The 26,788-nt window shown below is 58.3% G+C and overlaps 7 protein-coding genes across 7 annotated transcripts; 4 read left to right on the top strand and 3 right to left on the bottom strand.

Moving 5' to 3' along the window:
* Positions 1-65: 65 nt before the first annotated feature.
* Positions 66-1,575, bottom strand: BZA05DRAFT_353323 (SET domain-containing protein). Its single transcript, XM_051481339.1, has one exon. The coding sequence runs from the start codon at positions 1,257-1,259 to the stop codon at positions 99-101; it is 1,161 nt and encodes a 386-aa protein (XP_051339876.1). The 5' UTR covers positions 1,260-1,575; the 3' UTR covers positions 66-98.
* Positions 1,576-1,870: 295 nt separating this feature from the next.
* Positions 1,871-3,305, top strand: BZA05DRAFT_425600 (uncharacterized protein; the record flags this gene model as incomplete). The annotated part of the gene is made up of 2 exons (XM_051485968.1): positions 1,871-1,891; positions 2,364-3,305. 2 exons carry the CDS (start codon positions 1,871-1,873, stop codon positions 3,303-3,305), a joined length of 963 nt encoding a protein of 320 aa, XP_051339875.1.
* A 3,287-nt stretch (positions 3,306-6,592) lies between these two features.
* On the top strand, positions 6,593-9,220 carry BZA05DRAFT_397734 (uncharacterized protein). Its single transcript, XM_051483649.1, has 5 exons — positions 6,593-6,910; positions 7,128-7,213; positions 7,263-7,316; positions 7,374-8,451; positions 8,507-9,220. The coding sequence occupies exons 1-5, from the start codon at positions 6,786-6,788 to the stop codon at positions 9,012-9,014; spliced, it is 1,851 nt and encodes a 616-aa protein (XP_051339874.1). The 5' UTR covers positions 6,593-6,785; the 3' UTR covers positions 9,015-9,220.
* Positions 9,221-17,608: 8,388 nt separating this feature from the next.
* Positions 17,609-20,902, top strand: BZA05DRAFT_336984 (uncharacterized protein; the record flags this gene model as incomplete). The annotated part of the gene is made up of 3 exons (XM_051480836.1): positions 17,609-18,147; positions 19,371-20,318; positions 20,368-20,902. The coding sequence occupies 3 exons, from the start codon at positions 17,609-17,611 to the stop codon at positions 20,900-20,902; spliced, it is 2,022 nt and encodes a 673-aa protein (XP_051339873.1).
* Positions 20,903-21,049: 147 nt separating this feature from the next.
* On the bottom strand, positions 21,050-22,735 carry BZA05DRAFT_444912 (uncharacterized protein; the record flags this gene model as incomplete). Its single annotated transcript, XM_051486950.1, has 1 exon — positions 21,050-22,735. The coding sequence occupies one exon, from the start codon at positions 22,733-22,735 to the stop codon at positions 21,050-21,052; it is 1,686 nt and encodes a 561-aa protein (XP_051339872.1).
* Positions 22,736-23,175: 440 nt separating this feature from the next.
* Positions 23,176-24,301, top strand: BZA05DRAFT_397711 (inorganic phosphate transporter Pho88). Its single transcript, XM_051483648.1, has 4 exons — positions 23,176-23,355; positions 23,427-23,587; positions 23,658-23,849; positions 23,915-24,301. Exons 1-4 carry the CDS (start codon positions 23,342-23,344, stop codon positions 24,118-24,120), a joined length of 573 nt encoding a protein of 190 aa, XP_051339871.1. The 5' UTR covers positions 23,176-23,341; the 3' UTR covers positions 24,121-24,301.
* Positions 24,302-24,486: 185 nt separating this feature from the next.
* Positions 24,487-26,521, bottom strand: BZA05DRAFT_397710 (uncharacterized protein). Its single transcript, XM_051483647.1, has 3 exons — positions 26,122-26,521; positions 25,348-26,068; positions 24,487-25,290 (listed from the first exon to the last, which is right to left on the bottom strand). The coding sequence occupies exons 1-3, from the start codon at positions 26,205-26,207 to the stop codon at positions 24,805-24,807; spliced, it is 1,293 nt and encodes a 430-aa protein (XP_051339870.1). The 5' UTR covers positions 26,208-26,521; the 3' UTR covers positions 24,487-24,804.
* Positions 26,522-26,788: the final 267 nt, after the last annotated feature.

The raw sequence follows: 26,788 nt of genomic DNA, 5'->3' as shown, positions 1-26,788 counted from the left end.
GATGTAGTCTACTATACTACTAGTATATAATGTGTCGATACATCACGTCGATGTTGAAGTTGAATGCTTGCTCACGATGACACTGGCTTTCGATATGTCTATGTCTTCTCCAGCACCTCGCCTACAATCCTTCGTATCTGCCGCCACCTCCTCCTGATAGTCTCCTCGATCTCCGCATCCACATCCTCCTCCTCCGCCCCCATCGCCTCGACTTCATCCGCCTCCTCCAGCACGCCCTTCAGCACCCCCCTCAACACGCCCTTAACCCTCGCCGCCTCGACCGCGCCTCCCTCATCCCCCCCAAGAAACGCATACCACCTCCCCTCATCGCCCACGACCAGCCTTATGGCCACCTCAGTGCGATAACACCACCCCCTCCCATCAAGCACCCAATTCCCCCAGTAGCCCTCCAGTTCCAAGCGCTCCCTAACCTCGTTTACCCCCTGCAGGCGCTCCAACCACGGATCCAGCAGCAGCGCATCGGCCTCATTCTCCTCGGGGACGAAACCATACTCGACCAGCAGGAAATCCCCCGAGTGCGGGCCGTAGGTAACACACAGCTCCTCTCCCGCCGCCACATCCCGCGTGGTGGTAACGGTGTACCCCCGCGGCCCATACACCGCACTACACGCGCCCGCCCGCGACGTGTGGTTGAAGTAGTCAACGAACGGACACAGCGTGAGCTTATCCTCGCGCTTTCCCCCAGCGCCAGGATAAAACAGCGTGCGCGTATTAACCACGGCCCACGCCCACTGATACACCTCCCTTCCCACCCCCACCCCGCACACTGCTCTCACCGCGGCCTCATCCGCCTCCATCCTCTTCTCCATCGCGCTGAGCAACCGTCTCGCCGAAGCCGGCAGCCTCGCCCGCCTCGCCTTGTCCCAGAACAACGGCAGGCCGCGCAGATCCTCCCGACTCGGGAACGTGGGGATCCACGCGGCCCACGGGTTCTTGGGATCGGCGTGGCTAAGCGCGATGGCGGCCGCAAGGATCGCGTGTGTACGTGTGCCTGGCGGGAAGGGAGGGAGCGTGGGCGAGAAGAGGGGGACGGTCGAGATGTTTAGCAGGAGGGAGCGCGGGCAGAATGCGATCACCGTGCCCGACGGGATTGGGGTGGTGGAGGTGATGCCCAGGCCGGCGCCAGGGATGAGGGTCGGGACGATGGAGTGAGTCGTTACGCCGGCGGTACGGGCCCAGGTTGTGAAGGCCGCGTGCTGTGGGGGAGGCGCGGGAGGGGTGGGGGGCGGGGAAGACATGATTGAGTATAAGGGAGGTGGGCGGCCGCTGCCCGAGAGGTTATATGTAGATAGAGTAAGGGTCGGTCCCGGGATAGCGCGGGCAGTATGACTCGAACGAGCGCCCAGTTCGACAATTGTTAGGTAGTGGTGGGATGGGGCCACCCAGACGACAGAGCACGCAATCCTGTAAGACTGTACCTGACTATCCCATCGTTGGTGGCTGGACAATGGTGGCGTATGTAGCCTTGGAGGGAGCGGCGAATGAGGGATGAGGGAGAAGGTGAGGTTGTATTCAACTTCCGAGAGCCATTGAGTACGGTATGACTCTCCTCCGCTGCCAACGTGCAACGTGAGGTGTCACTCAATCTGGCTAGTCCGGATAGCCCCTCCTCCTCCAGCATATCTTATCTGATCCTCCATCTATCCCACATGTGTCATGTGCTCATCTCTGGTGGCAGACGACAACTCCCGTCCGTGCGACATCGGCATCCCGCATACACTTCGCCCCCATCAATCCAAGTTTTGCCCTGGTACATACCGTCCTCCCGGCAGTCATCATCATCATCCACGGTGAGACATCCTTTGCTTTTTTCGCAGGCAGTGGAATGCCAATGCCAACGTCATGAAACATGAGGCGGCGTGGAGGCGGTGTAGGCCTTATCGGTTTATCGGTAGATACTACTCTAGATAGCAATGACCAAGACCAAACGTTATCGCGATCGCTCACCTTCTCCTCCTCCTTCTCCTTCTCGTTCTCCTTCTCGTTTCCAGGATACAAGATCCAAGGTCCAAGATACCTACAACGCTGGGCGCGCTCACCTTATGATCATGAGATGTCTAGCTGGCCTGGCCTGGGATGGGATAGGCAGTCGAGATGCAGTCGAGATGCGATCTCGTCTCCGGGTGAAGCTCCGCTCCGCTCGATGCAACGTTTTGGGCTGTGCTGGATTGATCCGAGATCGTTTATAACCGGCGTGTATCCCGCACTGTTTTTGATTTTACAACGAGGGAGCTCACGACCTTAGACCTCACGATTTCACGTGCAAACATCCCCACTACCTCGACGAAAACGCAGCCCCCATGCCTTCACCGCCGCCGCGCTCACCGCGCATAACCCTCCAGCCCGCCCTCCTAAACAGCGCCAGCCCCTGGGCGAGCACATCCGCGGACCTTCTCTCCCTCTACCTCTCGCCCTTCACCGGCGGCGTAACAACACGCACCTCCCTCCTCCCCACACCATTCCCGCACGACCCACGAATCCACCAGCACCACCTCTTCTCCACCAGCAGCGTGAACACATACGGCTACTCGCCCTCTCCACTGACCTCGTACCTCTCGTGGATCCGCGAGATAGTGCGCGGCACTGGCGCACCGCAGACGAAGCCGTTTATCGTCTCTATCACCGGCGGCGCAGACGCGGTAGCGGCCGGCGTCCACGAGATCGCCACGTTCGCCGCTACCCACAACCTGCGCTTGTTCGCGGAGATAAACCTCTCCTGCCCTAACATCCCGGGCGCCCCGCCGCCCGCGTACTCAGCCGAGGGGCTGGGGTCGTATCTGCAGCTACTACCGGAGCAGATGGGAGTTCCAGTGGGCATCAAGCTCCCGCCGTTCACATACCCCGCGCAGTTCGACGCGGTACTCGACGTAGTGGCGCGGTACCCGGCGGCGCTGTCGTTCATTACCGCCACGAACTCGCTCGGCGGCGCGCTGCACCTGTCCGCGCCGCCGTCGCTCAGCGTCGATGGCGGGAAAAGGATCTGGCAGCCCACGCTGTCGTCACCCGCCGGGACCGGAGTGGGAGGGCTGGCCGGGGAGGCGATTCATTGGCTTGCTGTTGGGAATGTGGACAGTCTTAGGAGGGGCCTGGATGAGAGGGGGTTGGGGGGCGTGGTGGTGATAGGTGTGGGAGGCGTGGGGGATAGGGACGGGATGGTTAGGATGCTGACGGTGGGCGCGGGCGCGGTGGGAGTGGCGACGGCGCTGGGGAGGGAGGGGGTGGAGGTGTTTGAGAGGATCTTGATGGGGGACGCGGCGGTGGGGGAGGGGGAGTGGTGCACGTGAATTGGAGGGAGGCGGTGGCATGGGAGGAGAGGGCATACAGCGTACATACGGATTGCCGTGATCTGAACACCATGAGCTACGGTGTGGAATTGACTCGTTACTAGTACCTTGAGAGTACCGGTAGCAGGCAGGCGGGCAGTAGGGAGAGACACTGTTGCCAAACCGTTGCCAAAGCTCGGACTGTATACTATATGTATAGTACATAAGCGGCCAGCCGGCGGAGGAAGCTCAGCAATAGCTTTGCGTCCAGTCCGAGCGTGCAAAGTCAACTTGCGCTTGGACTTGTCGGAGAAGCTTATTCCGACGAGGTGGTCGTGTGGTCGTGTGGGAGTCTACCATATGTAGTCCGCGGGCGATAGTTAAGCATCTTCGAGCTCGCGCCACACATGCAGCAGAACAGAGCTCTGGGCAGCCCCATCCGCAATGGAAGCTTCCACGCACCGTTCGATGCATATAAGCCACTTCTTCGCTCGCGGCCGGTCCGGATTTAGACAGCGGAAGCCCTTACCTCATCTTACCTTGCCTTACCGAACGTGCACTCACAGCCACAATCACATTTACACCCACACTCACATTCACGCTCACACGATTCGGATGCGGAATTGACAGCCGTACATACACATAGGATTGTGAGGCGGGAAGAAGTCGCGAAGTCGCGAAGTCGTGAAGTGGCGGGGGCGGGGGCGGGCGATGGTCGCCGGCGGGGAGAGGCGACCGGGCGGTTGCACGGTGCAGGCCGCATCACGCGCACGCACGCACGCACGCAAGCACACGACGGCCGGCCGTCTCAGTCACGAGCGGGGATAGAATAGGTGCATGGTGGGAACCATCGGCTGCATAGGTGGCGACTTCGGCGTTTGCATTTATGCCCTGGCCCGTCCAGCCTGGACGAGGCGGGTTGCGGTCGAGAGTAATCCGCTGCAGTGCGGTGTGGAGCGGGCTCGTCAGATGAGCGGCGGTGCGGCGCGGGGATAGGGGTGCAGACTAGACTAGCTGGGCTGGTCAGGTTGGTGGTCGCAGGTCGGCCTGGTCGGGCATGTGAGATGAGATGGGGCTCTGCCGGGTCTAACCTGCCGGGGCTAGCCTGATCGGGAACGGGCCGGCGCTGGCGGCCGTAGGAAGATGCCGGGAAAGGGAAAGGGACAGGGGAAGGAAGGAAGGGAGGGAGGGGGGGGCCCTTTATCTGTCTGCCGAAGAGCGGGCTTTCGTGACGGATACCTACTTCTTACCTGGTATCTGGAGGTCTGGCTGGCCGCTGGACGTGATGATTTCCAGGGCGGCAGGGCAGCAGAGATCTTCAAATGCCGTCCGGTATCTAGATTCTTCATGCCTCTTGCTTGGGGACTTACACACGACACTTCCAAGGTGTCTCGAGCGAGAGGTAGCTAGAGTGCTCCGCATATGCAGCGTGCTCGCCGCAACAGTCTTCAGACCAGCCCATGCCCAGTGGCCACGAGTGCGGCGGCGCTGCTGCCAAAGCTTTTCGCGGAGCTCCCCCCTCCTCCAACGACAATCGTCATTGCACGATGTGCCCCGACACTCTGGGTTACATATCGCGCGCCCACAGATGAGAAGAAGGAAGAGAAGGTGGGTGGAAAAGAAGAAAATAAAAAACACAAATAGAAATAGAAATCACAAAAACAAAAACAAAAGCAAAAGTGAAAAAAGTAAAGGCCTCACCCAACGATTCTCCCTTTCCGCAACGTTGGACGCCCGTCGTCCGTCGTCGTCGTCACGGCGTGGCTGGGGAGGCGGCGGACTGCGGGCTGCGAACGGCGTCACAGACACTGACCGACCGCTTCGCGCTGCGCCGAAGCCGCCCGCCGGACGGACGAAACCGCTTACAACAGATGGCGATGCGCTGCGGATGGACGAGGGCGAGACGATTCCCGCTGGGGATGGAATTGGGCGGGAAGAGAAGCCCAACGCCCACTCCCAACGGAGGGTGGGCGGAGGGTGGGTCGCGACAGGGAACGCCGGCCATGCAGGTCGCACTCTACCGTAGTTAGTCCCCCACTGACACGTCGCAGGTGTTAACCGCCAGTCGGCTAGCTGCGTTCCTGCTGCTTGCTTGCTGCTTGCTTGCTGCTTGCTTGCTGCTTGCTTGCTGCTTGCTTGCTGCTTCTACTTGCTTGCTTGGCTGCTCGCTGGCTGGCCGACTTGACTGGCTGCTCGATTCGCAATTGCTGCTGGAAAATCAACTTTTTCCGTTGCGGAATATCGCCCGGCTGCGGCGAATCGAAAAATCTGCTCGATCTGTTAATGTCGAAACCGTGAGCTTTTTCCCCCCGCCCGCAGCAGTAAGTACCGGACTTACTCACCTACTCTAACCACTCTGGACCGCTTTGGAGCTGCTGCCGCCGCAACAGCAGCTCTGCTTTGCTGCGGGGGCTGATCGGAATCTCCTCACTCTGCTGGCCATGGCTGGCTGGTCTTGCCTGCCGGGACTGGCTGTCTCACTTTGCACGCCGGTTGACGTCGACGGATGACCGATATTGCTTTGATCGATTTGCCCGTGGCTCTCCTCTCCCTCCTCTTTTAATGGCGTGGTGCGGTCCCGCTCTCCTCTCGCCCCCTCACCCCTCCCCCTCCTCCGTCATTGCCATCATCCTCTCCGCCCCCTTCTCCTGCTTCGCCACTGTTTCTAAAATTCTTCTCCGCCTCGTCCTGATCTCACCTGAGGCCAGACCGAGTGCGCGCTGCCATCGCTGTCCGCACCCACCCAGCCAGTACATGGGCCGAAGGGTCCCACTAGAGTAGAGCGGGCCCCATTTCGCATGTAACAGGTTTCGACCCGCAGCAAGGATACTGCTCCCTACTACCCCGCAAGGCTCGGAATCTCTCCCATAGCAACAACACATCACCAACCACCACCTCTCCCTCGTCAACCACCGCCGCCGACCCGCTACACCGCCCTCCGCCAGCGTTTCGTTGGAGCTTCTGGCCCACTCATTCGTTTGCCCTCGGGGTGAGTGACTCTGCCTGTCAGCCAGTGACCACGCATCGCTGTCGCTGTGCAGTTTTTTTTCTTCTCTTATTTAATTTCCTCCCACCCCCCCCCCTCCCTCATCTCATCCGGTGCTCTCCCGCTCCTCCGTCTCCTCCTAACCTCACCTCACCCCCTCCCACTACCGCGAACTCCCTATAAAGTTCGGGTGGCTTGTTTCCTCCTGCCCTTCTTCCATCCTCTCCACTATAGATTCCCATTACCATCCGCCAAACTAGATCTCCCTTACTCACCTCCGCTGCCCTTATAGACGTCGTTCTCCGGATCGTCGAGCGTATATCACACATACACATACACACACACACACACACACACACACACACACACACACACACACACAAACACACCCACCTCCTCCTCCTCCCCGCCAACCCTAGAAAAGTGACGTCGCACGAGTGATCACCCGCCAAACACAACCGATATATATACCACAATCTCCATCCATCCATCTACATACACACACCGCCATCATCATGGATGCGGCTACCGAACTCCAGAACTTAAAGTTCACCCCGCGGTCCGATGCCTGGAAGCATCTGCGAAAATTCGAGCGTCTGTGCGGTGTCGCATACCCGAGAGCTACAGATGCTGGCAAATGGTGAGTTTCTTGTGCGTTGCGTCTGTGCGGGTGTGGTTGCGGGCTTGCGGGGTGTGTGGCTGTGCTTTGCGCAAGGTCGGACCTGTGACGAGGACGGTCCAGTGTTGGCTGGCTTGTCCGCCTGCCCGCTTTCCCCGCATGCCCGCCCGCCTGCTTGTTGCAGCCTCGCAGATGTGTGATGTGTACAACCAGCCTTGCTGACGCAAGTCATTCTCAGGTCGCTGTTCGTCAAAACGATCGATTCCAACGATCCCAATGCGTGGCCAAACAGGTTCACACCTCACCGATGGCTGCTTGATTTGAGTAAGTACTTCCAGCTCCACCGCATACAACATGTTCTGACATCCCGTAGATGATGCCTGGATAAGAGACAACCCCGCCTGCGACGATATCAACTGCCATGACTGTTTGTTCCCCGCTTCTCCCATGTCAAAGGTTCTCCCCCACTAATAGAACTCATCAGGTAAAACCGACGCTATGTCTTACGACCACCTCAAGAACGCCTTCATCGACCGGTGGGCAGTCGACGACCGGGCCTCGCGCCGACACGGTCCTCCCTCGCGATCCTACTCCATGCCACCCCAGAGCATCGATTCCGGTTCCGAGACAGAGTCCACCGCTCCCACTGCCATGATCCCCCACTCCCACTCGGCAGTGCACCTTCCTCCGGCTGCACCTACACCCCCGAACGAGCCGGTCTCCGAGTTCCAGGAGACAAAGACCCAGATCTCGATCAACGCCGAGCACGGCACCGGTCAGATCGTGCTCTCCATCTCGGAGAACAAGCAGCGGGGGAAGCGCAAGACCAAGCAGCACGAGTCCTCTCCCGGCCCCGACAGCAGGAGCGCATCCCCGACACGGCCACCCCACAGGCAGCAGATCGAGGCGCCTCCGCGCCACCCGGTCCACGTCATCGAAGCCACTCCCGACCACCAGGAAGGGAGTTCACGGATGGGAGGACATCACGGGATGGACCACGCCGACCCACGACTGGGTCTCGGCGGGGGTCTTGGCCAGGGTCTCGGCCAGGGTCTTCGCCAGGGTGACATGGAGCACCGCCACGGCTCGCCACTGAACTCTCCCACGAACTCCCCCGGCGCACTGGAGCTGCGCCACGGCTCCCCCGACAACCGCGGCATCGTCGAGCGGATGGATCGCATGGACCTGTACAAACCCGAGTCACCCGTGCGACCACCTACCCCACCCGAGACCGACGCCAACCGCGAGCCTCCCTTGCGGCCCCGCCTCCTCGAGGGCAAGGTCTGCGCCATCACCGGTGCGTCGCGGGGTATCGGGCGTGCCATCGCCCTGGGCTTCGCGAAGGAGGGTGCGCACATCATCGCTCACTACTGGGGCACCAAGTCCGATCCCGCCAACGAGGAGATTGTCTCGCTGTGTGTCGACATCCGTTCGCTCGGTCAGGGATGTACGATCGTCTTTGGCGACATCTCGGATCCCAGGACGAGTGAGAACATTGTGAGGCGCGCGGTCGAGACATATGGACGCCTCGATATCGCTGTCGGTAACGCGGGAATGTGCTGGTAAGTCGTGCATGGAACCCCCCCTTATCGGCAACTCTTACTAACGATCCACCAGGCTCCGTGAATTCCTCGATGTGACCCCTGAGCTCCTGCGCCGCCACGTCGACGTGAACCTCAACGGCAACTTCTACTTCGTCCAAGCCTGTGCGCGCCAGTTCAAGCGCCAGTTCCTCGAGCTCCCGGTCGACACGCCCAAGTCCGACTGGCCCGACTACAGCGTGATCTGTGTTTCGGCCACGTCCGTCGGCGACTCGGGCGGAAAGCAGGCCCACTTCTCGCCCACCGCAGCGGGTATCCGCGAGTTGATGCGGAACTGCGCGCAGGGGCTCGCCAAGTACGGAGTCCGCTGCAACACCCTCTCGCCCGGGTTGGTCCAGACGAAGATGGTCAAGGAGGTCGTCGAGGACATGGAAGTCCGCGGACGCCTCGAGAAGAAGAACCCCTTCGGACGTCTGGGTGTCCCCGGCGACGTGGTCGGACCTGCCGTCTGGCTTGCTAGTGAGATGGCCAAGTGGACGAACGGTCAGGAGATTGTCGTTGATGGCGGTACTAGCGTCGGTTAAGTGCGCGTCGAGGTAGGGGAGCATGGCAGCGCGCTTGTGGGTGGTGTTTGTTATTTTTTTTTTACATGTTGTTTTATTTTACATTGCGATTTTTGTTGTTGATTTGCATTCATGTCATTTATCATCTAGGTTTTGGTTATGAGGTCTTGTAGGATTGGTTTGTTGGTTTGTTGGTCGGTTTGGTGGGATTGGTGGGATGGGATGGGAAGTTTGGTGGGATGGGTAGTGGGATGGGGAGGAGGAATGGCGGGACGAGGATTGCGGGAAGGGGGACGGGAAGCGTAAAGGTGGCTCATGTGTGTACGGAATATATCGTTTATGTCTACTCTACGTACGAGCTCTCTCTCTTTCTCTTTCTCTCTCTCTCTCTCTCTCTCTCTCTCTCTCTCGGTCTTTGTGCTTTGTGCTTTGTGTGATCGGTCTCGTGTGGTTGATCTCGTGAGTCGTGAGGCTGCATGGTGCTACGGTCTGCGCTACGGTGGGTGGGAGTGGTAAGTCGCGGCGGTTGGAATGGGTGACTAAGCGAGTGGTTGCGACCTGGGCGAGTGATTGCATACTGTATAGTGAAGGGGGGGGGGGGTGGGGGGTAAAAAATACGCTTTTGACCGTACCGATACGGAAAAAAGCGTATTTTTTTACCCACCCCTTCACTATACAGTACATGAAATGAAGGGCCAATGCATCCAATGCATCCATTGACCAGCCAATGGACAGCCATTAGCCAGCCATGCGGGAACGGTCATGCAGGACAACGGTGAGGTGAGGTTGGTCACGGGTGGTGATGGGTGAATGGTGGTTGGTGGTTGGTGATGGGTGAATGGTGGTTGATGGTTGGTGGTGGGTAAATGGTGGTTGGTGGTTGGTGATGGGTGGTTCTCCAATGGGAGTGGTCATGTGCGTATGGTGGGGGGAATGGGTGTTTGCAGCAGCCATAGGGCTTGGGGTTCGCAAGTCGCTGGAGTGGGGAGTGAAAGGTTGACTTTACAGTAGAGAGAGGAGGGGAGCGGAGGGGAGAGGAGGGGAGCGCTGGAGCGGTATGGGCCGGGGCGGTAAGCTTATCACGGCTTATCACTCACTCACTAGATCACTCGATCACTCGATCACTCGAATTGTTTATCTCTTTATTTCTTGTTTCTTTGTTTCTTTGTTTCTTTGCTTCTTTGTTTCTTTGTTTCTTCAGCACGGGAGTCCGGGAGTATGGGAGACCGGGAGTATGGGAGCACGGCGGCTCGGGAGTACGGGAAATTGGGAGACCGGGCGTTGAGCTGGAAGCTGCCCCAGAGCTGAGTTGATTGCAAGCCAATTGCAAGCCGAGCCGCCTGCAAGCCAATTGAAGCCGGTTGCAAGTTCATTGCAAGCTGATTGCGGCCTCAAGGATTAAACAGAGAGGCTACTACATAGTGGATTCTGGGATTATGGCATTATTGGATCCTCCATCGAGATCTAGTTTGCTTTGGCAACTTGGTTTGTTCCTAAGTGATTATTGATCGTTAATCGTCAATCGCTGAGCGTAGGTAATCTATACCAAGATCCCAATCACAGCGCAATACTCGTCCACCGAGTGACCATGTGCATACACACCTGCAGCAGTCATCCATCGTTGCGCGAACGGCGAACGCTGCAGTGCTTCCAAGTCGTAACCGTACATACGATGGCTCGCACTCGTCACGCCGCAAGCTGCCTTGTTCATTCAAGCTATTCCAAGCGTGTGCGCCTGGAGCGAGTAGCAAAACCAAAACCCTCCGTGTTGATTCTATACCGGCAGTATCAAGGATGGAAGTTGTATCTAAGTACAGCTCTTTGCTCTCTGCTGAACTTGACTAGACTAGGTAGGTATACTATGTTAGAAAGGATCTTCGATTCGGGTCGATTATGAGCGACTTATCGCTTCCGAAGGGGGTTATGACATTATGTAGTGTGGATTGTTGAACTCAGCAACAGACAGTAAGGAGTATCGGAAGGTGGGTACAACACGGTGGATCTCAACCGTCAATTCTCCAGAATGTGTTGCTTGGACGGAGGTTTCGTCACCCGGTTTGGTGTCGAGCGGATGGGCCGGGGGAGACGATGGTAGGTGACATAGGTGGATCGAGAGCCATTGAAACTTGAACATGTGATGTGATGCGATGCACCAGAGTCGTTGATTCATGTGGTCGAGGATGAGGGTGCTCCCGCCGTCGTCATGACCACGCAACGAACGACCGAGGAACGGACGCCTAAGGAGCGAACTACTCGATATTACAGCAGACTAGAAATCGAGTGATATGAGTGATACCCCATGATATGATGCCCAGACGACCGTCTGTATGGTAGCCTCGATCCAGCAAGCCCCGATCCGCAAGCTACCCAAGTACCTACCTACCAACCCACCTACAATCGTTTCTCGACCGAATACCAGGTAGGTATGGACCAGCTGGCGGTGTGCTTTGGAATCTCATGACGCGCTGCAGCCTGCAGGTGGTGGGGTCTGTTAAATGTTTTGACAAGATCATGTATGTAGTCCATAGTCTAGACCCAGGCAGGCCGCAGGCGATCCCGGTAGGCTATGTAGGCAGACGAACAACGAACAACGAACAACGGGAACGGGAACCGCGGCTGCATTTTAGTCGGCGCTTCTGGTTGGCAGCGATAGAACCCAGTATGTAGTCGGCGTGATCACCGAACCGAACCGAATCAACGGTTGCGACATTTCATACACGGACTGCCAGTGTTACACACCTGCGAGTACTACCTGCAAGTTGAACCCCACTCCCCCCCCACTCCTCACTCCCCACTCCTCACTCTCCCCCACTCCACTCCCCCCACGGAGCGCTTGAATCGCCACCCTACTGTTAGGTACTCTACATAGTAGGCGCGGAGATCTCCCGCCGCGCGATCCTGCCACATACCCAAGTACAGAGCACCGCTCGGTCGGTACCGGCCCCAGCCCCGGCTGCTTGACTGGCACTCAGCCATGGGCCATGGCATGGCAAGATCTGTCGACTGTCGGATGGAATGGGACTCACGCGTCTGCGTCTGCGTCTACTCTGGAGACTAGAGTGGGCAGGTGAGATCTCGATTCTCGATTCGATGACTTGGCTACCCAGGTGCGTCGGAGAAGCCCGCGAGTCGTGGCAGTTTCGACATCGATCCCACCGCTCCAGGCGGATTTCGGTGCACGAGGATAGCAAGACATCAGGGGAAGACGGTGGGGGTTTGGAGTTTGAAGCAGTCTCACCAACGGCGCTGTCCGACTTTGTAGTTCACAGCTCATCACCCGCTTTCGGCCTCAGTCTTGGCACTTGGCACCTGACATTGTGCACGTGCTTCGTGTCCACTGTTCAGTGTTCACCGAGCGAGCTCCACGAACCCCACGACCGATAACCAGCTCGGACGCGTCCAGCCCACGGCGAGTGGCGAAATCACCAAGTCACGTTTTTGTATTCTACTCTACACACGATTGGGAGTTACCCATGCCTGGTGGGGAGCAGATCTGTTGCCAGGTCCGGCGTCCGCCCCCTGCGTGTATCTTTGACGCAGTTATCTACCTAGGTCGTTACCAGTGGATTCGAGGTTGTGGTTATGGTTCGCCTGCAGGCCGGCTGGCCCGGCCACCCCCAGGGAAAATATCATTCCAACGTCAAAGGCCAAAGTGGCCGCCGGCCGCCGGCAAAGGCGCGCGCTGATCACCGCCGGGGTGGGTTGGTTGGTTGGTTGGTTTGGTGTAGGTAGAGTATGTTAGGGTGCGCAGGATGGGGGTAACGCAATCGTTATTGCAAATCGGTGGCCGTGGGGGATACGGTAGGTATGATATGTAGACGATGGATTGATGCCGATAGCAACCGTGTGAGAGTATAGTACGGTAGATGATCCGCTGATATTGATATCGATGTCTGCATTTGTGTTCTTGCCAAGGCCAGTGAACACGAGACGGAAGGGAGGGTGCTGTCCTACCGGTACTCCACAGGACTCGCGCCGAGGTCTCGTTTGCGGGCCACGACGGGGAGAAGGGAAGGAAGGGTTGCTACTCTAAGTACCACTCATCACTGTTCCTGTTGTCGCCACTCGCAGAACGTGGGATGAGCACTGAGCAGCGAATGTTTCAGTTCCAGTTCCCCCCACATATCGCCCTGCGGGGGTCATTATCGTATTTTCTTTTTTTCTCTCTCTCTCTCTCTCTCTTTCTTTCTTTCTTTCTTTTTTCCTTTCTTTCTTTTTCTTTCTTTTTCCGTCGTGCGTTCGCTCGACCACTGAATCACTGATAGCGAATGCGATAAGCCGGCCAAATGCCCGCCATTGTGCAGTAGTTAGCCACCCCCGGCCCCCCTCCCCAGAAGGCAGAAGCGCCCTCGCTTCCGAGTTACTCCTTTACTTCCGTTTGAGTTCGTTTGGTCTTCCGAAAATCACGTGGTGGGGGGACGAGAGTTAGAGACGAGCGGCGCCTTTGTTCTGTTCCGGAGGAGGAGGAGGAGGAGGAGGAAATTCAATTGGGGGGGGGGGGGGGGGGGGGGGCTCCAGGAAATTCGAAGGGAGGGGGGCTCCAGGAAATTCGAAGGGAGGGGGGCTCCAAGAAATTCGACGGGATGACGATGCTCTTATCCGTTGGTCGCGGCAGGTGGTGGTGGTGGTGGTGAGCGTCTGTCAGTTCGGCAGTAGGAGCGGGGGTGAAGTGTGCACTGCAGTGTGTCGTGTGAAGTGTGGAGGGGGGTTGATATCGGTGATTCGCGTGGGTCAAATCAGCCCTGCATGCGCAGTCGCCTCGAGTCGCTCAGCGCACGGAAAATGGCCGACGAGACGAGGTATGATGTAGGTACCTGAGCGAGTGTCGGAATTTCGCAGGTGCAGTTCCGTGCCGGGGACGTTGGGGCGATGGGACGATGTCTGGTGTGTCTTTCGTACCCTCGAGTCTCGAGTCCTGACATGGCCACGGTGAGGATGGGTGGGCTGCGGTGCTCGGTGTGGTTGGAGGGGGCGTCTTCCAGTTGTCTACTCGATTCGAGTCCCGGTCGGTCGGTCGGTTGGTCGGTGGCTATCGCACATCGCATCCGATCGTCATTCGAAGAAGACCTAGCTGGCCCTCAAGAGTCAATTCAATTCAACTCAACTCAACTCAACTCAACTCAACTCAACTCAACTCAACTCAACTCAACTCAACTCAACTCAACTCAACTCAACTCAACTCAACTCAACTCAACTCAACCCCTCCCATCCATTTCGCATTCCCGGCGTCGATGCGAAACTGTGCCGATTCCACAGTCACGCCGGACGGTCTCGGCGGGCAAGTGGCCATCGCGAACGTTCTCGCACCGTACGGACATTTCCACGAGTTTATACCAATTATCCGGCCAGTGTTTTCGGAGCACACCACCCACACGCAGATGGAGGGCGATATCCACGGCATCTGGCCGGGGGTGGGGGTGGGGGAGGGGAGACAATCGCCAGCAGAGAAATCGACGGTATCTGGCTGGGGGTGGGGGGGAGGTAATCGGCAGCAGCGATATCGACAGCATCTGATTGGGGGGTGGTGGGAAGGCAATCGGCAGCAAAGATATCGTCTGTCCGTCCGCCCACCACCATCACCACCGAGGTTGTGCTGCAATGGTGTGCATTGAACGTTGATTCTGTTCGCTAGCCGGGTACAGCAGACAGCATCTACGCCCAGTGCCATGAGACGAACAACCGTGTCGTCCCACCTCCGCCGAGATAGATACCGGTAGAGTACCTATTGCCCCAGTGCCCCAATGCCCCTCCACCCCCCGCCCCCTCACTGACACCTGCCTTCCCACAACACAACCCCCGCCGCAGACGGACAGCCTGGCAGACACGCCCACCCTCCCCCAGAAATCCCCAAGGCCCCCCTAATCAATCCCCCGCGCAAACCGTGGCCAAATGCATCCGCAGAAAGAAGAAATCAAAAGCGGTCCTCAGTGAAAAGGCTTCGCATATCTTCCCCACCACCCGGATTGGCCAGCTACACCACCCAAATCCCCTACTCTACCGAACCTCCGCCAGCAGCATCAGCAGCAGCACTATAGTATAGTACTGCTGCCACCGCCCCATTCAACAATCACCCACCCCCCAACTCCCTTCTTCGCCGACAACCCCTGATCCTGTCTGTGAACGGTGTGCTCGGCGACCTGACGAACCCGCCATCCTCTCTGCTCGTCGAATTTCCTCACCACAGTCCATTCCATCGTGTGCGTGTGGCTCTCTCTCCGCCTCTCCGTTCTGCCACAACCAGTACCATCCCCCCCCCTTCCGCCCCGCATTCGTCCCTACCCCCCGGATTCGTCCCACTTGTCTCTCTTAGTCGCCGAACTGCATCCTAGAAAGACGCCGACCTCGAGCACATATCTCCTTCTCCGCCACCACCACCAATCCCCCCCTCCCCCCATACCATCTCACGCATTATACACACGCTCGTCACGTTTTCTTACGCATCCAGCCGCCGTCATCGCTCGAGATTCCCAGCAACCCGAGACAGGTCCCGGCCACATACCAATCGGATCATCCGGTTCGTGGCGTCGCTTCCAGCCTTCTTCTCGCTTCACGAGCCGCGAAACCCGAAAAGTAGAAAACAAAGGTCCGTTCCGAATCTATGACGGCGCTGATGGTTCGACTCGATCTGCTCTGCTCTACTCTGCTCTGCTTGACGTCGGAGGTTAGGCAGCTCTGCAGATTATCTACAGAGCTGAGCTGAAAGAAAATCCGGGCGTGCTGACTTTGTTTCTGGAGTTCCAGTGGAAGTGAATTGTTCTTCCGAGTCTCTCCCCATTGCCGTGTTCCCACCCCGTCCATCCACGCCTTTCGCCGCCCCAGCAGCATTATCGTGGTCGGCTTCGCTCGTCGCGCACACGTGCTTGCGGAGAGGAGAGTAACTAAGGCCGACTGTAGACCAACAGGCAAGAACAAGGGCAAGAAGGAAAAAGAAGAAGCCTGAAAGAAGTCAGAAAGAAGCCGAAGAAGCGAAAGAAGAAGACGAAGAAGGAGTAGCAATTTTTTGATCACCGATCCATCTATTCATCCATCCATCCATCCACCTATCCGACCCATGGTATCGGGGACTAGTTATTATTGCACTCTAAACCTTCAGCATCGTCATCGTCATCTTCTCCTTCATCCCGCCGGTACTACCAATTACGGTAACTCATCACCACTGCTTTGCTACTGCCGCTATTGCTTGTTATTACCACTACTGCTTTCTCTTACCCACTCCATACTCCCCACCCTATCGCCCGCATTACATACCCCACCACTTTACACGCTTGCCGCGCTGCCCCTCCCCCCGTCCCTGAACAGGCGAGAGGTCCGCCGGGCGGCTGGTTTCAGGGACACGCTCCTGCAGCTGTCAACGACCGAGCTTCTCGGAACGGCGGCAGCGTTGGACGCGGCGCGGCGCGGTGGTGTGGCCCGGTTGGTTTTTATCTCGTAATGGTCATTGACAAGTGTGGTGCAGCATCAACCGGACAGCCAGCCCGGCCGGCTACCACGCAAGCACGCACGGGAGAGTGCGGGCTATCATATCGACGGCGGCCGCGATCGATCGTCGACTCGTTACTCGTCGAGGCGTGTTAATCATTCAAGCCGCCCGCCTCAAAATCACCACTCGGACAGGCCCCACGCCATCCCGAGAGAGGGAACGGGCCCGTGAGGCGAGACGATCTTATCGTTGACGAGTCTCGTGTGCTCATCGTGCTACCAGGCCGCCTACTCCAGGTACCTCCCACTAACCACTCTGCTGCTATTGCTGTTGGCCCACCGACACTACCACCACCACTGCTAGTTACTGCTTCCACTATCTATCTCTCCCCTCTCTCCATCTAGCCAACGGAGGATTATCAGTCGGCCAGTAGGGGGAAAAAGGGGATTACGGAAGCCAAAAAAACAAAAACAAAAACAAGCCGATACTTCCCCAGATCCAGAGGTCGCAGTGAGACTCACTGGACGTGGAAAGGTTGCTTTTGCTGTTCTGTTTCACAAGGGATATTCGAAGATCAGCTCAAGAAGAATTTCACCACTACTACACCCCTAATCACATTTCATTACCACATATCTCGACGGTTGTTTCGTTGGAGGACCCTTCCCTTTCTCTGGAGCTCATCGCCCTTCCACCTACTCTACCGAACTACTTACTTACCCTATTCCTGCGCATCCCGGAAGTAGTTCTTGCAAGCGCATCCCCACGCGTGGAACCACCTGCAGACGATCGGTCATACCTGATACCCATCCTATCTGCGACCTTGTATCGTTGGGATTGTGGGAACCGAGGGCGACGACCGCGGACACAAACAAACAAACAGCTCTCCCCTCAGCTCCCGCTTTTTTCTTTCTTTCTTTCTTTCCCTCCTCGGCCATCGTCCACACCCTCTCTCGCACGCCCCCGCCGCACGAACTGGCACGCAGCCATAATCATGTCGTACGCTCCTCCCGCGCCCGGCAATGCCGGCACATCCTACGGAATATACAATCAGCCCAACAGCCAGCTATCTGGCTACTCGTCTTCGTCCGACATCGAGGGCACCAGCAACAACCTGACGGACTACTCGGACCACGAAGCGGGCTACTCGAGCGCGGCCAGCAACAGCTTCGATTTCGGCTACCGGCCCTCGCAGCGAATGGGCGGCGCACCCGCCTACGCCCAGCGTCGATACAATGCCTCGTCGCAGTCGCCGCCCGCGCAACTCTACAACGGAATCGCGAATACTACATCGATACAGCAAGCGCCGGGGAGCTCGGGGGTGTCGTCCGTTGCTGGACAGGGTGGTAGCGGCGGTGGTGACGGAGGAGGGCTCAGTGCGACGGTACAGCAGCAGTACCAGCGGATAGCGAGGTTCGTGGGACCGCCGCCGGTGGCACTGGCGTGCACGGAGTGTCGGTCAAGACATCTCAAGTGCGATGCCGGAACGCCGGCGTGCACTCGGTGCCTCGCCGACAAGCGGGAGTGTAATTACGTCAAGTCGCGGCGGGGGTGGAAGGGTACAAGACGGAAGAAAGTTCAGCAGCAGGCGGCAGCGACGACGAAGGCTGGTGGCGGTGGCGGTGGGGGTGGGGTGGAGGGCGATGAGATCAAAAATGGTGATGCAACGGAGCAGTCAACAACGCTACTGTCCGGAACCGATACTGAAGGGCCGGATGGAGGATACTCAAGTGGTAAGTTGAAAACTTTATTTCTGCTTTTTTTCTCCGTCGCATCTCCCCGATTATTATTTTTGTGCTGCTTTGCGCTTTGAGCTTTGCTCGCTTTCCTGCCTTGCCTTGCGTTGGTTGTGTTTGTCTGCCTTCTCTTTCTCGTGGTTCCACGGAAGAACATAGCCGTCCGTCGTCCGCCGTCCGCCGTGCGCCGGTCGCCGTCGTTGAGACGCCGATGCCCTGGCCCTCCCTCCTTCCTCCGTTTTCTTCCTCTATTCCTCCTCCTTTCGGCCTATCCAAGCGAAGCTGTCGCCACGAGCCATTCGCCGTTCTGGGGCATTCTTCGCGGATGCCTGTCTTTCTCTTCCGCTTTCTCTCTCGCATTGTCGCCGACAACGGTGATCGTGGGTTGTCGAAGTGAGATGGTGGATGAATGGACGGGTTGAGGTGCCTTTTACCCAACGGTGCCTCATCTCCGCGGAAAAGACGTGTAACGCCTCCTCTCGCTCATCGGCGACCGATGTTTCTTTTTTGATCTTTGGGCAACGTGGACGTGGTCCAAGCGTCTCGTCTGTCGCCTATCCCGTCGCTTCGCTTCATCGATCTCCCTCCCTCTCCCCACTCCCACGTGCGCGCAACCTTTTCTCCACCGGCGCTGCCAGGGAGGTAAAAGTGCGGATTCCCCCTTCCTCCCTGCAAATAGTTACATAAAAACTGCGTTCCTCACGTCATATTTCTCGCACAATAAGATGTGTATATGTCGCAAGGCAATCCAATACCCAGAAGCAAGAGCACGGCATTGTACTTCCGGATTGCATGCAGTATATTGTCTGCGTTACCTCAGTTGGTGCTTGTTGATATACCTACCTCGACCGTTCCCTCACCTCGTCATCTCCGCAACCGCTTTACTTTTTCTTGCCCTGCATATCGAACGTCTGTCTCGTCTCTTATATCGCCGCCGGCCATCATGCCCTCTCTGGAGATCAGACCGCAGAAGCCCTCATCCACATCCACATGCATGCCCGCTCCTATAGCAAAGCTCGGACGCACCGCCGTCTTGAAATCCAAGCAGCGCAGACCGCCAATGTCATGGACGTTATCGAATACTAACCGGTGGACTCGTCCATTAGCACCACCACCACCACCACCACCACCACCACCACAATCGCAACCACCACAACCACAATCCCCCGCGAAGCCCAAAAAGAATCACACGCCCCCACCTCCGATACCAACGGGCGGCTTCAGTCCGTCGGCCGTCAATGGCGGTCCCCATACGAACCCCCTCGAGACCCTGCGCAACCAACACAAGTATTCCACCTTTTTCCCATCACAACAAGAGCTCCCCAATGACCCGCCCGCAACCGCAAACCTGATGCAGCTATATTACGCCTACTTCCACGCCTCGCACCCATTCTGTCTCCCTCCCGCATACCTAATCAAAACACCCGTCCACCAGCTCACCGTCCTCCTTCCGGTGATGAGGTACATTGCCAGTTTCTTCGCCAAAGCCGCATCGACGATGGATTTCTGTCGCGAGGCCGAGATGGCATTGTTTGGCAGCGCCCATCCTCCTGCGAAGGACGCCTTCACCGTCCAAGCACTACTGCTGTTCACCATCGGCCTGCACAGCGAAGGTGACCATGCACGTGCCGCACAGGTGAAGGATTTCGCCGTCGAGCTAGCCCTCGAGCTCGGCATGAACCAGAAGGAGTTTTCCGACGGGACCGGCGGGGGTGTAGGCGGTGGGGATCCGGGACGGGTGCTGGAAGAATCGTGGCGGCGCACCTGGTGGGAGCTCTATTTCGTCGACGGCCTCATGGCCGGTGTGCACCAGAGAGATAACTTCAAACTCTGGAGCGTGGAGTGTACTGTCCCGCTCCCGTGCGAAGAGCTGGACTATGCGGCAGGACGGATACCGGAACCGCACTCGCTGCAGGAATTCGACGACCGATACTTTGCTACCGAGAATACGGTGTTTAGCAGCTTTGCGTACCGTGTCGAGGCTGTCAGGATCCTGGGACAGGTGCTGAGTGTTAGCATGATGGGCACACCGGATGAAACGCGCGCTGATGCCGCCGATGCCAGTTTGGTCAATTGGGGCTTGCATCTGCCAGAGGTCAAGAAAGAGCTCGTCAAAGGCCGTGAGAGAAGGGTGGATGAGATGTTGTTTCAGGCGCACATGGTTATAAATGCGTATGTCCCGCTTACCCCATATCCATCTTCCTCACTGACACTTGTCAAGCGCAATAATCTACCTCAACCGGCCAAAATCACACCTTGCCTTCCCATTGATCCCCGACGACACCAGCGTGACGCCGCAGCCCTCATGGACACCCTCGACCAAGCCCATGGCGTTGCACACGGCACGCACCATCGCCAGCGCCAACACGATCGCAAAGCTGGTTACCCTTCCCACGCCACTAATAAAACACACACCCTTCCTGACTTGCATCGTAACCCTTGCCTGCATCGTGCACCTCTCGGCATGCTCCTGGCTATTGAGCGGCGATGAAGGATTCCTGGCAAAGGAGCGCATACGACTCGGCGTTGGGGCGTTGAAAACGCTGGGGTGTGTGTGGGGCGGTGCGACAGAGGTGCTGGAACAGGTCAAGGGAGTGGCGCGTGAGGTGTTTAGACTCGAGCGGGATGGCGAGGCGGGGATCGTCAGTGAGGAGGAGGTGCTGCGGTTCTTGGAGGACGAGGAGGTGGCGGACTGGGGGGCGGGCGTCGAGGGCGAGTGGGCCGTCGGCGTCGGCGTCGAGTGGGATGGCAGCTGATTGCGTTATGTGGAATGTGTTATGTGCGATGTCGTGGGTTATATGGCTGGAGTTCTTGTTTACTTTGTAGATACCTTTTCTTTCGGATGATAATGTATGAAATCTGAATGGTGTTGGCTGCCGAGTATGAGGCCATGACTACCACCACTAGTTACCACCACCATACCGCCTTGGAAAATCAATCGACACTTTACACCCGCTCGGCACAGCCTGCAGCACGGCATCGCCAATCATGCTCCTCGCCACATCCCGTGTCTCATCCCACCCCTCCCCCACCAACCCCTTGATCCCTCCCCTCCACCCGCCAATCCTAACCTCCCGCAGCCCCGGCATCCCCTCCAGCACCGCACAAAACCCGCATAGACTCCCGCAATTCCTAAACGCTAACCCCACAACCTCCAAACACTCCAACTGCACACCCCGCAGTACCTCCGCCAGCACCTCGGCCTCAACATTTACATGCAGCCGCAACTCTTTAACCCGCAGCGGCCCCAAGAATTCCCTAACCGCAGCCAGCATCCCCGCCGTCTCCGCGTCCGGCGCGCCATGCGACACGACGGTGAGCGCGCGTAGCGCTTCCAGCAGCGGCAGGTGCACGCGCACCCAGCGCGCAGCACCATCGGTTGCGGGCGGGGTCTCGAGCGTGAGCGAGCGCAGTTCCGCACCGGACGCGGTGATCAGCGCGGAAAAGCTTGCGCCGAAGCTGAGGGCGTGTGGTGGGCCGATCAGGCGGTGCGGGATGTAGTGCGTTAGTCCGTGCGCGAGCCCGGAGAAGGTCAGGGTTTGGAGCGCGGTGCAGAGGGAGGGGGTGAGGGCTGCCGGGTGGAATTCCGGGTAGAGGTAGGAGCCGCGCCAGTGCGGGAAGGTGCTGAGGAGCCAGGCATGGTAGGCGGCGAGGTCGTGTGCGGGGAGGTGCAGGAGGTCGGCGAGGGGTGGGGTGAAGTGTGTTGGCTGGTCGTTTGGTGCTGTGGCGTGGGAGAGGATCTTCAGGTTCGGACGGAGGAGCGAGATCTGGTACGCGTGGAAGAGGATTTTCGACGACGGCAAGATCTCAGGATCCTGTTTCCTCGCGGGGGACAGTCCGGACGAGAACGGGACCTCGAGGAAGCGCAGCGCGGGGAACGACTCCGCCTCCGGGGCGTTCAGCCGGCTGTCCAGCAGCATGTTCGGCGCCGCGTAGCGCAGCGGCGGACACCACCGGAACACTAGGTGCTCGAGCGTCGCGCCGAATAGCCCGTCAACCTCGTCGATGAGCTCCTGCTCGCGCGCTACGGGCCCCCCACTGTACGGGATAAACTCCACCGGCGGCAGCTCGTACCAGGTCGGCGTGAGCACTAGCTTGCGCAGCCGGCTGCACCGCGCAAAGCACTGCGCGAACCAGGCGAAGGTGCGGGTCGCCCCCGAGGTCCGCCGGATCATCCCGCGGAAGGAGGTGGTGAGCTCGAGGGTCAAAGTGCTGATCCGGCTCATGAACGCCGAGGACAGGTGCGAGGTGCTGAAGTGCCGCGCGTCAGTCAGGTCCGGCCCGAGGTCCCAGTGGATCGAGGTGATGTGCCCGCATTGCGAGAATGCCGCTGTGCTGGAGGTTGGGTGCTGGCCCCAGACGTGTAGGTGCTTGACGAGTGCGGTGTGCCGTGCCGGGACTTTGGTTGCGATCGGGAGTGAGCAGAAGATGTTTGGGTCGGCGATGTGCGAGGCGTACAGCTGCGGGGTGGTGAGCGTGTTGAGTCGCCGGTTCACGAGGCAGATGGGAGCTAGGTCTACGGGGCTAAAATAGCTGAAGATGTGGAGGAAGAGTTCGTTCGGGAGCGTGAGGAGCGGTGGATCGGACATGTTGTCTGGCGAGATCTGCTTTCCGAGACAATTGAAATATATGGTGTCGAGTAAACTCTCGAATCTCTCCCCTTCTTATGTCGGTGGATAAGCTGCAGATGCCAGCTGTCTATGATGAATCTCTCGTTTTCTTTGCCGGTGAGTGTTCATCAGCCACAGTGCCACACGTTCCCCCAACTGGCCCGCACCATCACATCACCGTCCGTGCGAACAGACAGAGTTGCGCACACACAAAGAAGATCAATCGATAAGACGCTCCAAGTTCCGGATGGCTCGCTATCTCCGTGTCGGATCTGACCGTTCCCCGTTTCCGCTAGTTAGCCACTTTCTTTTGCTTTGCTTCCAGAAGAATCCTTTTGTTACTTACTTCGTGCCACCACTAGCTAAGCTAGTAAACAGTTATGTACCCAGCCACACAACCCACCACCTGTCCTTTACGACATCCCGTCGCCCCAACCAAAATCAAACTCTCCTTCATAAGCCTCCGCTCCTCCTTTCTGCTCCACCTCACGCACAACACCCACACCCACACCCACACCCACAGCACCACACAACCACCGCCGTCCCCGTCTTTTCACCTTCAACCGCACCCTCCCCATCGCCACCATGAACCCGCAAATGTTCGTTCCCTCGCCTCCACCTCATCTCCCCCCCTCCCACAGCCGCGAAACTAACATGAACTTCCTTCCAGCACCAACCTCGTCGTCATCCTGGGGATGATGCAAGTGTCCAAACGCATCCCCTTCGAAGACCCCACATGGCTCAACGGCATCCGCGGAATGTACATCCTCAGTAACGTCATCATCCTCGGCCTGTACCTCTACGTCGGCTCGCTGATCAAGAAGAAGAACGGTTCGTTATCCCCCTCCGTCTTACGCACAAAGGAAATGAAGGAAGGAATGGCGCGCTGACGCGCGAAAAGACCATACGACATTCAAGTACCTTGAGCCAGCGGCGCCCATGTCGGGCGAGGAGGCCAAGCCCGTAACCACGACGGTGAACGAGTACGACAACTCGCAGCTCAAGGCGGCGTTCAAGGGCGTGCTGATGGGCGTGGGCATGATGGGCGTGATGCACATCTACTTCCACTACACCAACCCGCTGCTGATCCAGAGTACGCCACCCCTCCCCCCTTCCAATGAATGAAACTGTGAGGGCGAGAGCTGACAAAGAAAACAGGCATCATCCCCGTCAAGTCCGCGCTCGAGAGCAAGCTGGTGCAGGTCTACATCTTTGGTAAGCCCGCTATCGGCGACCTCAAGCGGCCATGGAAGTCTGGCGGACTGATGCAGGGCATGACCGGAGGCGATGCCGCCCCGGCGCCCAACAAGAAGCGCATCGAGAGTGCCGAGAAGAGCGGACGCGGCGGTGTCAAGGACGAGTAGAAAGAAAAACAAATGTAATGGGGGGTCTTTTTTCTTTTTTCTTTTTTATTTGGCACGTTATGGGATATCCTCTATACGGACTACGGTTGGGTAATGCGGCGTGCGGTGGGTAAAAAAATGTTGAGGTGGGTGGTATCATGGATGTGAATGTGATACATAGAATTGATGGTACTGAACTCAACTGAACTGAACCTTTTTTTTTGTTTGATGTGAGATGAAACGTTGGTTATGATATTGCCACCGAAACAAAGGAGATGTCGTCAAACAAGATTATTGGACGCTCGGCATCTCGGTTGTCGTGTCGGTTGTTGCGCCCCACAAAAAACGAGAGCTACGAGAAACTGAACTCAACGCTTTGCACCTCATCGTGAGCCAACCAACAGTTTCATTCTCGTCACCATCACCACTCCATCAAATGCGCGTAATCATTAGAGTAAATTGGTATCCAAGTATTTTATCATTTCTCATCATATCGCATCCCATTCAATCCAATCCAATCGCGTCCCATCCATCCTCCCAGCCAGCCGAACAAAAAAGACAGCAGAACAGACTTGAAACCCAGACAAACGAAAAGCGAAAAAGCGAAAAGACAAAAACCCACTTCCCGCCTACCGTACCCGTGCCCGTATTAACCAGCTGCTCCGACAAAAGAAAGCGACGCCGCGACCACACTCGATCAACCGACTAATGCTGGCCAGGCGGGGGACCGTAGCCGCCAGGACCGGGCTGGTAGCTATTCGGCGGCGGGGTACCGTGGTAGCCGCCCTGCTGTCCGCCCGGCTGCTGGGACTGGTACGCACCGCCTGGGTATCCGCCACCGTACTGCTGGTTTGGTGGGGCGCCACCTCCGTAGTGCTGCTGGTTCGGAGGGGGGGCGTAGGAAGGCGTGGACGCGCCGCCGAAGTGCTGCTGCTGGTGCTGCTGATGCTGGTGCTGCTGCTGATGTTGCTGCTGCTGATGTTGCTGCTGCTGCTGCGGCGGGTAGTTCGATGCGTTGCCGTAGCCGCCGTAGTTCTGCGGTGGGGGCGCGCCGCCGTATTGCGCCTGCCCGCCGTAGGGCGGTGTCTGCTGGTAGGGCGTGTGCGAGGGGGAGCCGTGAGCGGGCGAGCCGTGAGCGCCGTGGGCACCACCACCGTATGATGGAGTCTCGTGGGAGGATCCGCCGTACTGCTGTTTTGCGCGTTAGTCATGGGAGGCATCATTCGCTGGGGAGGGATGGGAACGTACCTGCTGATGCGGCTGCGCGCCGTGAGAGCCACCGTGCTGTCCACCGTGCTGTGCGCTGCTACCACCGCCGAGAACACCGCCGAGCATACCGCCGAGACCGCCGCCGCCTCCGCTACCGTGCGATCCTCCACTGCTCTTCTTACCACCTCCCAGCAGCCCAGAAGCCAGCCCAGAAGCCTGGCCGAGCAATCCGCCGCCGCCACCACTGCTACCATGCCCGCTGCTACCATGGCCGCCGCTGCCGTGACCACCACTGCCGTGACCACCACTGCTATGCCCGCCGGAGTGCTTCCCGCCCGAGTTCTTCCCGCCGCCCAACAGCCCACTAGCCAGACTGCCCACCAGGCCACCGGCACCCCCGCCACTACCACCATGCCCACCACCATGACCTCCCGAGGACTGCTTCCCGCCGCCGAGGATGCCGCTCGCCAGCGTCCCGACCAGCCCGCCCGCGCCGCCGCTAGAGCCGTGACTGTTCTTCTTTCCGCCGCCCAGGAAGCTGTTCGCGAGCCCGCCCGCCATCGAGCCTAGCCCGCCGCGCGTCTGCTGTTCTCCCGCTCCCGGCTGTCCCTGCTGCTGCTGTGCGAGACCGTACTCTGGCGCTGGGTACGGGCTGTGCTCGGGCGCTGGTGTTCCCTCGGTAGGAACGTCCCATTGGATCGTGTTGGTCGCTGGCTGGACGAAGTAGTAGCGCTGCGTCGAGGGGTCCCATTGCGGGATCCTGCGTGTGTGTTAGCGCGCTGGGTGAGGGAGTGGGGGATGGGGGTGGGTTACCAGCCGGTCGGAAGCGGGGGTGGGGCGATGCTGGGGCCGCCGGCGTTGGGGGAGCCGGTAGGCTGCGGTGGGGTTGGGTGCGACATCGTGGTGTAGCGTGTTTTGGTTATCGAGGGGGTGGTGGTGAGGAGTCGTGTGAGGAGTGGGAGGAGGAGGAACAGGAACAGGAGGAGGGGAAGGAGGAGGAGGAGGAGTGTGGAAGAAATAGGGAGGAGGAGGGAGGGGCGCTTTCTTTAATCCAGGTCCACCCAGCTCCATCCCATCGATCCATCCATCCCACCCCTCCCTTCCATTCTCTTAGCGCCACAGCAGCCGGGGGCGCAGCAACAGCAGCAGCAGCAGCATCGCCATTCAAAATCAAGGGCGGCAGAAGATAGAACCCTATTGCGCGTACACTAAGTTTCGGGTAAAAGAAAAAATATTCAGGCGGTGCAAGAGCGTGAATGGACGCACGCCAAACAGGACGGGCCCGCACCCGGCTCGAGGCCCTCTTCCTCACCAAAGATTTTAAATCTCTCATATGGACAAAATACTCCACTCGACGACCGACCCTGATGGGTGATGCCAGCTGTCATCTAGGTACGTATATGTAGTACTCATCCCATCGCATTTATCCATCCATCATCCCCCTGCCTCCTGAGTCCTGCGTATGTGAGACGCAGCCTCG

Source organism: Tricharina praecox (genome assembly GCF_024521635.1).
Source record: "Tricharina praecox strain CBS 144465 chromosome Unknown BZA05scaffold_11, whole genome shotgun sequence".
NCBI classification, from domain to species: Eukaryota; Fungi; Ascomycota; class Pezizomycetes; order Pezizales; family Pyronemataceae; genus Tricharina; species Tricharina praecox.
The sequence above is the reverse complement of the archived record's forward strand: the minus strand, read 5'-3'. Positions and strand labels throughout refer to the sequence as shown.